This window comes from Lynx rufus, unplaced genomic scaffold, assembly GCF_022079265.1.
Source record: "Lynx rufus isolate CCGP_SWC_20201006 ecotype Redwood Valley unplaced genomic scaffold, mLynRuf1.p SCAF_6, whole genome shotgun sequence".
Taxonomy (NCBI): Eukaryota; Metazoa; Chordata; class Mammalia; order Carnivora; family Felidae; genus Lynx; species Lynx rufus.
Window position 1 is genome coordinate 123,043,642 of NW_025814878.1, and position 14,752 is coordinate 123,058,393.

The following is a 14,752-nucleotide window of genomic DNA, read 5'->3' on the forward strand; positions in this document are numbered from 1 at the left end:
AGGTATATGTATATGGACGTGTGTTTGCCTTCAGGGAGATGTATCGTTGCCCTGTATTTTATTTCAGTGAGAGGCAACCCTGCCTTACCAGTTTTTCAGGAGCAAGCATTCAAGTTATCTCTGCATCACTCCCGTTCTTTATTTTACACATCCAGTCTCTCACCAAATCTGTCATTTGCAAATACCTTCTGGATTCGTTCTTGCCTCTACATCCAATCCACATCACTGCCAACCCCAGCCCGGCTTTAGAAATGCTTGCATCTAAGTTACTGCAACAATTTCCTGGCTGTCTCCCCTCAGGGGCATCCTCTGTGTCACTGTCACTATGAGGTTAATCTGCTGTTTACCACCATTCTCCTGCTTAAGGGCCTCCTTTCCCAACAAATAAAACTCAGACTCCTTAGCCTAGAATTTACAGTTCAGGCAGAAATAATATCTCCCTCTTTTTGTATCTTACCTCCCTCCTCGCTTGTAGCCCTACTTTACCTGGACCCTCTCAGGTAACTTATCATCTTAGACTTTGTAAAGCTATTTACCTGTCTTAAGTACCGTGCTAAATTTGCTGTCGTTAAGGATAGTAAAGGGAGGAATCCACATCTGGTTCATTTCTGCATCTCCTAATGTGTCTGATACAGTTTCTAAATGAATGATAAAGCACCTTACAGTTATTGCTTGCTTATTCTAGATCAAATACGGTAGAAGAATTTTATGTGCAGGATACATTTACAATCCTTACAGTAACCCTACCCTGTAAGGTAGGTAGGCAGTTAGACCCATTTCATAGACAGGGAATCAAGTTTAGAGAAGCTACTTACCTGGGATCTCACTGCCAGGAAGAGGCAGAGCTGGAAGAGGGAAGAATGAGGAGCTTTCTGGTTGGTCTACAGGTTGGGGCGACCTTGTGGGCCTGCCTTTATCATTCCTAAGCCCGTAAGGAACCAGGATTTGCTCCCTTATCCAGTGTGGACTCAGTGTGCCTGCCTTGTGCAGTGCTCCCGTGAGAATGCCCCACCTCTTCCCTGTCCTGACACTGCACTCCCACTCTGAGGCTTATTCAAGCCCTGGGACCCTGGAGTTCCCTCTGGTCCATGCTGTTCTCTTGCTCTCATAGCCAGTCTCAGCATTCCGTCATTTTCTAGTTGTTCTACATGTGTTTAGCGGGGGTCCTCAAACAATTTTCAGGGTCAGGAACCCCTGGCTCATGTTGGCCCACAACCTGCCTCTACCCCAAAGCGCTCATTCTTGCTTGAGTACATTCAGAGCTTTGGTTTTTAACCACATGCCTGTTGGGAAAACATGCAAAGCAAAAGTTATTGCTGGGTAAGCAAGAGAAGGATGGCCTCTTTCTTTTTCAGCTGTGTCCAATTTTCCTTTAGCAATCTCAAAAGCCAGAAGCCAAGGAGAAAAGGTATGTATGTATGTATTAAAGTAGGCTCTGAGCCAGCCGGGCATCCTCAAGAAAGTTTTCATTTCAGAAAAAAACTGGAAACCCACTTGTTTGGTCAGACACTGGACTGGAGGCCAGGTTGGATTCTGAGGGGCCAGGACTGCCTCCAGGACTTCTCCGTGCCTTTGCAGAGAGCCCAACTGGCTTCACTGCCCAGTTTAACCCCAAATTCACATTCTCATGGGCCACAGGCTGGGCTAAAAACTATGGCCCACCCAAATAGCACCAAACCTCCATCCACCTTGGAGGACTAGTCCTGAAGATATCCTGCTAATTATTTCAAAAGTGAACATTCAGAGGGTCTCTAGGATGGTTTATTTCCTTCCTTTAAATTTGACTGGAATTGCAAGCTTTTACAGCTAAAAATGTTGTTAGGGGTCCTGGGATTTGACTATCCCACATTGCCCAGAAGGAGCCAAGGCCCAAGTTGAGGGGACTTAGGCAACATTGCAAAGCCAGTTAGCGGTCCAGTTGGAGGCACAGCCCTTTGTATGGGTGGCATCCTTGGCGCTCAGACTGTCTGGCCCCCGTGGCTGGTTTGTTTCCACCATCCTCATTCCTCCTATTGCTCAGTATTCCTGTCTTCCAATGCTTTTTTTTTTTTTTTTATGTTTATTTTTGTGAAAGAGAGAAAGTGCATACTGGGAAGAGGCAGAGAGAGAGAGAGGGGGACAGAGAATCCGAAGCAGGCTCTGTGCTGACAACAGAGAGCCTGATGAGGGGCTCGAACTGACGAACCATGAGATCATGACCTGAGCTGAAGTCAGATGCTTAACTGACTGAGCCATCCAGGTGCCCCTGTCTTCCAATTTTTTTTTTTAAAGAATTGTTTTATTTTTTTACAGTCTGAGTTACTGATATATCATTTCCCCCCTTGAACAAGCTTCTATTTACAGAGTTCCACAAAGATGTGCTTTTATTAAAAAAATTTTTTTTAATTGAAAAACATTTTTAAAAGGGTCATCTGGGTGGCTCAGTTGGTTCAGCATCCAACTTCAGTTCAGGTAATGATCTTGCAGTTGGTGAGTTCAAGCCCCGAGCCAGGCTCTGTGTTGACACCTCAGAGCTTGGACCCTACTTTGGACTGTGTGTGTGTGTGTGTATGTGAGAGTGTGTGTGTGTCTGCCCCTCTCCTGCTCATGCTCTCTCTCTCTCTCAAAAATAAACATTAACAACTTTTTTTTTAATTTTAAAGTATTTTTAGATTAGAGAGACAGAATGCAAGCAAAGGAGAGCAGTGAGAGAGAGAGAATCTTAAGCAGGCTCCATGCTCAGTGCAGAACCCAATGCAGGACTCAATCCCATGATTCTGGGATTATGACCTGAGCTGAAATCAAGAGTTGGATGCTCAACCCATCAAACCACCCAGGCACCCCAAGATGTGGTTTTAAAGTGAAAGTACATGCTAAAATTTGGCAAATTAGTAGTCCTAAATATGTTACATGTTTGAAGCATGAGTGGGAGAGTAAACATGGCAAATCTTGACAAGACACGTGGCATTAACATTGTATTCCTTGATCCTATATCCTATGTGTGCTGTGTATTTCACATAGATGTACCTAGGTTAAATATTCCTTTAAAAACCAAACCAATTATATTGTTATTAAACTGTCTCTGTGTTCAAGACAGATGAAGTCACATGAAGTCACTTGGTAACTGATGGGAAGTTCTATCAGAATGTTTTAGTGATATTTAATTGACAGCTATTTCAGTGATACTCTCAGACAAAGTAAATAAAGTAACTTTGGGGATGATGAAAAAAAAGGGTTTAGTACCATTGAACATTCTAAGAACAGTTATCACTGGAGTAGGAAGCTGTCTTCCTGCTGGGCCTCCTGATCCCCAGAAACTTAACTTCTCTGGGAGAAGCAACCAGAATGTTTAATGACCGACATGGCCACAATGGTCAGCACAGGTGTGTTGAGTCTGAGACCAATCGGTTCAGAAAGACATCAACAAGTGCAATTCCAGCTTTATTGGTGTCAATGATTGTGTGGTCAAATGTCAAGACGGCAAGATTGCTGTCACCATTGTGGTGTCTGTGGTCCCCCGAGGTAAAGAGCACAGTCAGATTCATATCTGCGAGTTCTCCTTCTGGATCTTTGGACTTAAAACTTTGCCCTTGAGCAAGAGCCAGAGTATCTATCTCACTCCTCAAATGGGATCTCAACATGAGAAGCAATTTTCACGAATGGGTCTCTGAAGTACAAAGAAGGGCTGCAGAAAGATTGAAAAGCAACAATCTTATTTGTTCTCAGAGGCGAGGTGAGCCACTGTCCATCCAGGCGATGGGCAAACTGTCACAGGAAAAGCCTGCTGCAGCATACACAAATCATTGCTTTCTCTACCAAGTTCCAGCTTTTTTCTAGATCCTTTTGTGACAATTAGCAAATACTAGATTATTGATGAGGCGTCTGCTGACCTGGGATGTGCAGAGCACATGTTCCTGTGGGCTGTTTCTTTGGTTCATAACAAACATCTGCACAGGCTTCCCCACCCTCATCTGCATGACCTCCCCAGATGTGTCTGTTCCAACGATCTAGAAACTGTGGCCGCTTCTCGTGGCATGTGAATCACACACTGGGCCACTGAAGCCAACGGCACAGTTTAACAGGTTGAATTGTGAAAATGTTCTTCAGTCCATATGGTTGTCTTTAGTCGAGAATTGGTCATCTGGGTTCTGTATGTTTACCAAAGAACTTCTTGTTTGGTACTGTGGGTAGGTCCGGAAGAAGGGTGGCCAACTCAGAGAACATCATTCTTGGTGTAGGAAATGCTTTCTCCTGTGTTTTGAGTGCTTATCATTTCTTCAGCTGCTGCTATATTTATAGCCTGGCCTCAGTAACTGTGATATCCTTTAATCCAGAAAGCTACTAACATGTTGTATGAAGTACTTAACAAACAAAAGCAGCTCATTCTGTTATGAAATGTATTTGTGTTCTTTCTGTATACTTGCTGATATTTTACTGTGCACTTTAGTTGCATACTTTTTATTTAAAAAGTTTTTTTTACATTTATTTATTTTTGATAGAGAGAGACAGAGCACAAGTGGGGGAGGGGCAGAGACAGAAGGAGACATAGAATCCAAAGCAGGCTCCAGGCTCTGAGCTGTCAGCACAGCGCCTGATGCAGGGCTCAAACTCACAGACCGTGAGATCATGCCCTGAGCCGAAGTCGGACGCTTAACCAACTGAGCCACCCAGTTGCCCCTAGTTGCCTTTTTAAGTACCATATTCTTAGAATATGTAGACCAACCTTCCTTAGCCTTTTTTTCTTTTGATCTTATATCACCCTTTGCAAAATGTAGAAACATTTCTCCCTACTCCTCCTGTCTCCAGTGGTAATATTTATCTGTAGGCTTTCCTTGTGGAAGGAGTATATTTATTCTACAGAGAGCTATGGATAAAATCTCTTCATTAGGGTCTTTTAAATTGTTTTCTTCCAGTGGATTTTGTTTTGTTTGAAAAAAAAAAAAACCCGAAATAATATTTTCAACCTTTGGAAGTAAAAGATACATTTGTAGTTGCTAGCTTTTTGTTTGAACTTGAAGTTGTTTGAACCTGGCAGGAGGAGAAAGCTTTAGATAGTGCCCACTCCTGTCTTGTCTTAGCAGGTGTCCAACATCTGTTCAGTCACTCAGGCCCCAAACCTGGGAGCCCTCCTGGACTCCCCGGACACCCTGTCTCCACTTCACATTCAATTACCAAGTCCTGTTGACTCTATTTTCTTTTTTTGGTCTTGTTCTGTTCTTAATGTACACACTGATGGGGTCCAGTAGTTGGGAGACGTGACACCTATACTCTGTAGGTACTTGTGGAAATGACTCTACCTGGGAGATGCACAGTTTTTACCAAGTTTGTCTACCTACCTTCTGACTTGCTATGTGGCCCTGTTAAAGTGATAAACTATTATACTAGCTAGCTCTCTGTAGTAGTTTGTCATTGCTCCATAACTACCCAAGACGCAGTGCCTTAAACAATAATTTATGTATCACATACCTGAGGGTTGGCTGCAGCTGACTGATCTAAGCGAGACCTGGCTGGGAGGCTCAGCCGGGCGTCTCTGCTCCACGTGTCTCCCACCTCCTTGGGAGAGCAGCCGAGCCGAAGCAAGTTCTTCTCAGGGTGATGTTGACTCTACTTTACAACTGTCACCGTCCTAGGTCAAGTCACTACCATCTCTTTCCTGGATTAGTGTTCAATCTAACCCTTCCCCCATCCCCCAAAAAAGTTGGTCTCACTGCATCTCTCCCAGTCTAGTCCCCTTATAACAATGTTACCTTTTAGAAACACAAACATCATCTGCAGCCAATTAAGGCAACTGTGCTCTTTCCCCACAGGGGCCCAGTATGCAATGGCCGCACGCAGTAGCCTCCTTGGTAGTGTATGAAGCCTGTTGATTGTATGGGTTGCCCTAAGGGGCCTTGGGGACAGCCCTTTCCAGTGGACATTGATGTCTGACCTCATGCTATCTCCAATCCAGGCTCCAGACAGGTATGCAGGGTACCTTTGGAAAGGCCCAGGGCACAAAGGCCAGGGCCATCGTTGGCCGAGTCATCATGTCCATGCATAGCAGGTTGCAGAACAAGACGCACATGATTGAGGCCCTATGTAAGGCCAGGTTCAAGTTCCCTGGCTGCCAGAAGATCCACATTTCCAAGAAGTGGGGCTTTACTAAGTTTAATGTGGATGAATTTGAAGAAATGGTGGCTGAAAAGTGGCTCACCCCAGATAGGGATCATCAAACACATCCCTAATTATGGCCCCTTGGACAAATGGTGGGCTCTGCACTCATGAGAACCTTGGCACCACCCATCCCTTTCCATACCCACCCATAAATCCTACTTCCTGTCCAAAAACACCAATACAAATATCATCCTGCTGAAAAACTTCAGTAGCTTCTTAGAGCCTCAGGCCAAGGCTCCCACAGCCTTCAGCAGAGAGGTTCCTGCCTTTTGACTCATCTTTGCCTGTCAGCCATCCTGGGCTTCCTTTGGTTCCTTGCATAGCACTTTCCTGCCTTGATTCAGGGCTTTGCATATGCTGTTCCTCCCGCCTAGAGAGCTCCTCTCCACATCCTTTGTCCAGCCAACTCCTCATTTAATCTTAAATTTAAATCCCCCTGACCTCAGGGAGGGTTTTCCAGATACACCCTATCAGCTCCTAGAGTACCTCTATGTCACCCTTTGTAACATTCCTCAGACTGGTCCTTTCTCATTCAATTTGCCCCCTGGACTGCAAGCTCTGTGAGGTCAGGGGCCGTGTCTAGTTCACTGGTCTCCCCCTGGCACCTGCACCGCCGGCTTGCAGGCAGTGCTGAATGAACGAAAAGATCAGCAAAAGGGGTGGGTGGGAAAGGTCTGCCAATGAGCCGGAATGATCAAGATCTTGTTTTTCACACCTGCAGATTTGGGGGTCGGACCAGGTAGGCTCTACCGCCAGCCAACTGTGACATTTTATCTTCTCTGTAGACTCACCCCAGCCTGTTTCCTTTGCTCCTGAATGCCGGATTGCACTACTGGTTGTATTTGGGGCTGGACATGGTGGGTGAGGCTATGAATGGAGTTAAAAAGGTAACTGCTGTTGGTGGCAGGGCAGAGTAGAAGGTGAAGTCAGCTACGTCAAATCCATGATCTCCTTTTAGTTTCACAGTCCAGAGAATAACAGCCATCAGAACAACATAGCCATGTACTTGGTCATACGAGGTTTCCTGGATATTAAAGCATGAGAGCCAGACCAGCCAAGTGTTCTCTCTGAAGGTCTAGAAAATAGCTGTGTTTGGCCAATGGTTTCACCTCAGGAGAAGTTAACTCATAGTGGCATTTCCCATTTGCTAAATGCAGACACTGGAAAGTGATCTCCAGACCCCAGCCTGAATTCCTCTTTTGGAACAGCTGAGCACACTAGAGGTCCGTGAGGCTGAGTGTGATGTGGGACCCAGTCAAGCACGTAGAACGCTGAACTCTTTCAGAGATCACAACCATGGGCATGTCCCTTTAGTCAAAGCTCTAGAGTCAACCCTGGGTCCTCTGATTTGGGGACTGACTAGTGTAAGGCTCTGCCTGCCTTACCTGTACCTGAAGTACAGGTTCAAGACCCGTCTGTGGATTGTGTGTGACACAATTCTTTCAAGTCTTTCCATATATTCCTAATGCATAGTTAGTATTATTTGAGTTACAAAAATTAGCCCTATTTTTAAGGCTTGGCATGTTCAAAGGCATTCATGAGCTTTAATTAACACAAAAGGGACCTGCTGTTAAGGCCTGTAGAACAAAGTTAAGTTTGCTTGGTCCACTGTGTCTGTGACTAAAATCTGGGGGGAAGTCTCCTATGGAGCTGATACCCTACTGGTAACTTGACACTTCTAGAGGAGAGGTTCAACTCTAGACTTAGGATTCCAAGTAGCAGCTGCTTTAATTAATTAAGTATAAATCAGAGGTGACATCCATTAGCTACCCGCATTGTTGGGTGCAACGGTTGCTGAATGACTATATTTTCTACTGATGCAGAGTGGAAAAACTGATCCAGAGCTGCACATCCCAGGGCTGGGGGACTCTGCTCGAGGACAGTCAGCTGAAGGGGGAAAGGACATTACCCACATCACCTACATTCACCCTCTGCTCCATGCTGCAGCCCTAACACTGCTGGGCCGGTGACAGATCCCAGACCCACCAAGGTGCAGGTGTACAAGACTATCCATGGGCAAAAGCTTTCTGAAGTCACAAGATGTACTGCTCATCAGAACGAGCACACTGTTAATCTATTTTGAATCCACTGTTACCACAAAATCTGCAATCTGTGGGTGAGAAGGGCAGACATGATCTTTTCCCATGCAAGAGGTTGTGGATCTAGACTGTTCCTGTTTGACTCACATGACTGTAAGAATTAAAGTGACGGGGCAGTGGGTCAGTGGCAGGGTCAGTGACACCGTCACAGCGATTCTGTGATCCGTAAATATTTATATGAGTCTGTTCCAAACCGAAACACCTAAGTAATGAATTCACTTTGTGTTGTTTACAAAGGTGAAAAATCACTTGGATAGTATCTGGGTCCCCCATAAAATCCCCGGAAATCAAGGAAGTTACTTAATACCTTCCTTTTATGTTTTGAACTGATGTGTTTCCAGGGATAAATGCACACAAATATCTCCATTACCTGCAACATACTCAAAAGGCAGAGTTTCCCCAAACTGGCTAAGAAATGTTAAAAATACTAAGGGATCTTTAAAAATGCAGATATAAATGATCGTGCCTCACCTCTCACTAAGAATCCGAGGGGGAGGGAGATGCCGAGAAATTTTCTAGATGCTTCTGGAAGCCAGCTTTCAGGAGCAGTGCTGCGAGTGGCCCTTCCTCGGGCTCCCTGTGCGCTGGAGGAATCCAGATGTGCTAGATTGAAGATTCCGATTCAGAAGATTTGGGATGGGGCTGGAGATTCTGCATTTGAAACAAGTTCGCAGGTGGGGCTGATGGTGTCTTGTTTGCACGTGTGTGGCCACCTGTGGGCCACCTTTGCTATTGCATCAGGCCCAGGTATAAACCACAGGATGTGCCCTCCACCCCTTTGACCCTGTCCTACTCTCTGCTGCCCCCCCAAATCTTGGGTGCTGAGACTTCGACCTTCACTAAGGGAGGGCTCAGCTCAGGTTGGGACCCTCCCTCTGGGTCCCCACTGCCCTCTGCAGGACCTGCCTTGGCAGGAAGAAATGCATTCATCATGAGGAGTGTATCTGGTGTCAGGTGACTTAGGCAGACAATTCTGTTTATTGTCAACCAAGAAACATAGTGTGGAGGTGCTCTATACAAGCGGGGATGAGATACAAAAAGGGGTGGGCAGAGGAGACACAATAATACACAGCAGTATTGGGAGCGAACTCCAGCTCTTCATTTGAACACTTGAACCAAGGAGACAGCCATCCTTTTTCACTAAAGGCTAAAGAAGAATGGAAACCAGACTCAGTTTATCAGCTCCTTACAGGGCGGGCAGAGCAAGAGGCTATTTTAAGCTGATGTAAGAAAGAGGCCACTTGTGGTCTGTTGGGAGCCCGCATCCCAAGCACAGAATGGATGCTGAAGGTGGGGTCCACAGCTGCCAGTGGTGGCTGGTCCTGGCTCCCTAGGTCCTGGGTTTCTCTTGATTTTCAATAATAAGCTTGTCGGTCGAATACAGTTGGCCAATGTGGACCTGAAGGCAAAGAAAGACTCCGTTAGCTGTGAAAAGTCAGAAAGAGCATTTCTAACCCTTTAAATGCCAACGTCTGCCACCAAAGGGCTGTTGCTTGTGGGAAACTGCATCGACGGGCAAACTGTAGTCACTAGGTTGGCCTTCGCTAATTCCCTGTGCCCTCTGATTCCCACGTCCCTCACTGTGAGAACAAGTTAGAGATCCAGTCATTTGTTCTCACTTTAGAAATGGCACCAGCAGCCGTGGTCTCTGTTTCTCAGGCTGTCCTGAGCTGGCTGAGACCATCCACCAGGTTCCCTGGCTGGTGGCCAGAGGGAGAGCCACCCAGATGTGTGCACAGCAGCTCCTCACTGAACAGGACCCCCTTCCTTTAGAACCGGTTCTTCCATAAGGAAAGGCTTTCAGCATAACACAGAAATGTGTCTTGTCTTTGTTGGGCTAGAATAGGCGTTGCGTTAAGAGCACTGCCAGCAATATGACCGCCTGTCCCAGATGGGGCTGAGGACCATGGTCTGTGTTCTTTCACCTCTTATCTCTTGTCTTTCCTGCCCTTTCTAAGTGTCCTCTTTTTTTTTTTTTTTAATTTAAAAAAAAATTTTTTTTTAACGTTTTATTCATTTTTGAGACAGACAGAGACAGAGCATGAACGGGGGAGGGGCAGAGAGAGAGGGAGACACAGAATTGGAAGCAGGCTCCAGGCTCTGAGCCATCAGCCCAGAGCCCGACGCGGGGCTCGAACTCACGGACCGTGAGATCGTGACCTGAGCCCAACCGACTGAGCCACCCAGGCGCCCCTAAGTGTCCTCTTAAAGTGAGTGTTTCTGTTAATGCCCAGGTGTTCCCACTGTCCCAGGTAGATGCTGCAGCCATAACTGGGGGCCACAGCAGATAACTAGTCCTTCCTTTGGAACAAAGGGTTTTCACGAGTTTTCTCCAAAAGCATTTCCTAAGTGATACTTTCTTAGAAAACGGAGAATTGGTGCAGAAGGGATTTTAGAGTGATTGGCCACTATCTATGGGTAATTTGGGGTCTTTGCTCTCTGAGAAAATGAGGGAAACTCTCAATGGCTATAGCAGACACCTATAGCAGCCAGGGGTCAGAAGCTAGACCCTCATGTGGTTTTTTTTCATCTTGCTTTAATATTCTATTTTATTTTATTTTTTTGAGTACAGTTGACATAAAATCTTACAGTTTCAAGTGTGCAACCTAGTGATTCAACTTCTCTATATCTTATGCTGTGCCCACCACAAGTGTAGCTACCATCTGTTACCATCCAACACTATTACAACAACACTGATTATATTTCCTACGCTGTGCCTCTTATGCCCATGACTTATTCACTCTGTAATGGGAAGCCCGTATCTCACACTTCTTCCCATACCCTCCCCGACCAGCAACCATCTGTTTGTTCTCTGTATTTATAGGTCTGATTATGCTTTTTCTTGGTTTATTCATTTGTTTTGTTGTTGAGGCTCCACATAGGAGTGACATCAGTTGGTATTTGTCCTCCTCAGTCTGACTTATCCAACTCAGCATTATACCTTCTAGGTCCACCCATATTGTTGCGAATGGCAAGATGTCCTCCTTATTTATGGTTAAATACTCTATTGTCATTACTAAGGTACAGTGGTGGTTTCTCATCAATGACACCCCAACAGACCATCTGAATTTTCACATGCCATTGGTTATGTCTTGCGGAGAGATATCCTGATGGCCTTGGGAGCACCAGTAGCTCACAAGCATTGTGGTGCCAGAGGGAAGTGAAGGAAGATGTCAGAGCAGCCAAATTATTTAAAGAGAAAGCCAAAATATAAGAGTGGAGATTTCGGGGGATGAGGATGATTGTGTAGATATTTTAACTGCAAATGAATTCCTTCAACTGAAAAAAGGGAAAGAGGGGGTGGTGGTGGTGGGGAATGAGTGCTCTGCACAGTTCCTAACAAAAGTCAGTGATGAGCTTTGCTCCTGTGTCTTCAGTCTCCCTTCCTCTTGTCCATATAAAGAACACATATAGCTTCTGATGCAAGAGGAAAGGGTGGGCCTGGGATTCTGTGGACCACACTCTGAATGACGCAGTCAATAAACCATCTTGAGGGGTGAGATTAGCTGGATGGGATTTCATGACGAATGGAGCACAGAGGCTGGTCTGGCCTCTCTTCTTGATGACCTGAGATAGCTGTGGGGTGAGTGGAAGCCATATTTACCCTACTCCAGATGGGAGGTAGAGAGGCATTCTCCACTCTGGCTGCTATATGGTTTTATTTTCATTTGCTAACCTCAACAGACAAATGGGCCACTATCAATGCTTTTTATTTTTATTTTTAAAGTTTATTTTTATTTATTTTGAGAGAGAGAGAACAAGCAGGGAAGGGGCTGAGAGAGAGAGGGAGATAGAATCCTAAGCAGGCTCCTTGCTCTCAGCACAGAGCCTGATGGAGGGCCTCAACTCACAAACCATGAGATCATGACCTGAGCAAGCAAGGACCTTGACCGAAGTCAAGATTTAGATGGTTAACCAAATGAGCCAGCCAGGTGCCCCTCAATGCTTTTCAGAAGAAAGGCTAAAATACCAATTACTCAAAAAGGAAAAACAAAACAAAACAAAACGTTTTTGGGGAATGTCTAATAAAGATTATTTTATATAACTGCTCAAATGATTCAGTTACCTGGGAACTTGTTTTATATTTAATTGATCTTGGGAGGGTTTACCAGGAACCCCTCTTAGAGAAGTGTCTACAATACCATGTTCCATGAGTGCGTGGCTGAGTTTATCAGTGTTTTTTTCAGGGCTCTAGTGGTAGGCAGAAGTTATGATATGGCATAAGGAAGAACTCTTTCACAGAGATGTCAGAAAATGGAATTGGCTGCCTTGGGAAGCGGTCAATTCTGTACAAGAAGGAGGTGGTGAGGATGGAGAAGGATTTATATTCTGGACAGAGGTGGAACCACATGGGTTTCTTCCACCTCTCAGCCTCTGTGACTGCCATGCTTGTCTGGATCTCCAGGACCCATCTCAGAGCAGCTGGATGGCTCCTGAGGGGCCCAGTGTTCAGCCATGTGTTCTGGTAACCTGGAAGAAAAGGTGGTCTTCTTGGTGGAGACTGAAGATCCAGGAGGACACTTATCATGCCACAGAATAAACACGTCTTCTCCCACACAACTCACTTTGTGGACACTGTGCTAACAGCCACCTTCTTGATGGATAGGCTATAACATCTGTTGTGTGGCCTTTCTCCTGTGTTCCTAACTAAGCCTCCAGGGACACAGTTAACATAGTATTGGTTCTCCTCGCCCCCCAATCTAAAGGATGGCACCTTTGGGGGACAGGTGCTCTCTTTAAAGAAATGCAGCTGTGGTATCGGGTGGCCTAGTTGTAATCAACTCCGCATAAAAGTCTCCAAAGAAAACTGCAGAATGAAGAGTGAGGGGCGATCCAAAGAGCTCAGGTTTTAGGGAACTTGAATCAAAGCAAACCTTCAAATATGTCCCATTTTGAAAGAAGTATGAATTAGATTTTAAAAACTCCATCCATGGGAATGCAAGCTGGTGCAGCCACTCTGGAAAGCAATATGGAAATTCCTCAAAAAACTAAAAATAGAACTACACTACGACCCAGCAATTGCACTACCAGGCATTTATCCACAGGATATAGGTGTGCTGTTTCGAAGGGGCACATGCACCCCCATGTTTACAGCAGCACTATCAACAATAGCCAAAGTATGGCAAGAGCCCAAATGTCCATCGATGGATGAATGGATAAAGAAGATGCAGTATACATACACAATGGAGTATTACTCAGCAATCAAAAAGAATGAAATCTTGCCATTTGCAACTACGTGGATGGAGCTGGAGGGTATTATGCTAAGCGGAATTAGTCAGAGAAAGACAAAAATCATATGACTTCACTCCTATGACGCCTTTAAGAGACAAAACAGATGAACATAAGGGAAGGGAAACAAAAATAATATAAAAACAGGGAGGGGGGACAAAACAGAAGACTCATGGAGAACAAACTGAAGGTTACTGGAGGGGTTGTGGGAAGGGGGGTGGGCTAAATGGGTAAGGAGCGCTAAGGAGTGCTCCTGAAATCACTGTTGCACTATATGCTAACTAATTTGGAAGTAAATTAAAAAACAAAAAACAAACAAACAAAAAAAAACTCCATCCAGATACAACACTTTCATGGCTTTTGCGGGGGGTGGAAGAAAGAAAGCAGATCTTATCGTCAATGACATTAAGAAACCATAACAATTAGTATCTTTTCATCTGTCCAGGCTCACTTGGTCTGAGAGTCATAGTCGTCTGGTATCTGCCCACCTTCCTACATACCACTGAGCCTCTCATGGACTGCCATGACACTTTGGGTTTTCCAAATCACTTTGGGTCTTTGCTCAGACTCCTCCACCAACAAAGGTTTGTTCCATGTCCACCATATAAAAGCCTACCCCCCACCCCCCCGCCCCTGCCACACACACACACACACACACACACACACACACACACACTTTGTGCAAATGGTTGAAGCTTTCCTGGGTCCCCTCTGCAGAAGGGGCTCACTCTCTCTCCTGGGAACATTCACTACATGTATCTGTATACCTGTATCAGTTCCTCTGCATGAACATCAATGACTGATGGGGAGAAAGGAGGGGTTCACGTTCTACTTGTTCTGACTTAGCTGCCTTCACAGCATAGTTTAGGACAGTGCGAAGCACGTAGGAAGTGCTTGGTAAGTACTCAGCAACTAAACATACCAATGTCTAGTATCCCTGGTTATAACCAAAGCTCTGCGTCCACCAGTTCTGAAACCCAGATCTGTAAGTAATTATTGCAGTGCTTTGGTGGCAAGCTACCCATGGAATTATGGAACTGATAAAGGCAAGTCAATAAAAATCGCAATAGGATCATTTTATTGTAACAAGAATGCTCTACTCACTGTTAAGCAAAATCAAATGATTTAAATTTGGCCCAGTAGAAACTTTAAAGCTATAATCCAGGGCTATAAGGGATTAACCCAGAGCAATTACAGAAGATGTAAGAGAAATATTCAGTTCACACAGGGAGGAAATATTAAAAAGTTATCTCAATGAGAGCTATAGAGGGGAGGCAATAAATGTCTGTGTA

The 14,752-nt window shown here is 45.1% G+C and overlaps 1 protein-coding gene and 1 non-coding gene across 3 annotated transcripts in view; one reads left to right on the forward strand and one right to left on the reverse strand.

The window, feature by feature from the left end:
• Positions 1 to 5,748: 5,748 nt before the first annotated feature.
• LOC124529511 (small nucleolar RNA SNORA70) lies at positions 5,749 to 5,882 on the forward strand. The gene has a single exon (XR_006966398.1). It is a non-coding gene; the product is annotated as a small nucleolar RNA SNORA70 (small nucleolar RNA).
• Positions 5,883 to 9,174: 3,292 nt separating this feature from the next.
• The window catches only part of LYRM4 (LYR motif containing 4), a 173,281-nt gene continuing 167,703 nt past the window's right edge, over positions 9,175 to 14,752 (reverse strand). For both annotated transcript variants that reach the window (XM_047102494.1, XM_047102495.1), the window contains one exon: positions 9,175 to 9,630. In XM_047102494.1, coding sequence (XP_046958450.1) covers positions 9,562 to 9,630 — 69 coding nt within the window. In that variant the 3' untranslated portion in view covers positions 9,175 to 9,561. The remainder of the gene's footprint in view (positions 9,631 to 14,752) is intronic.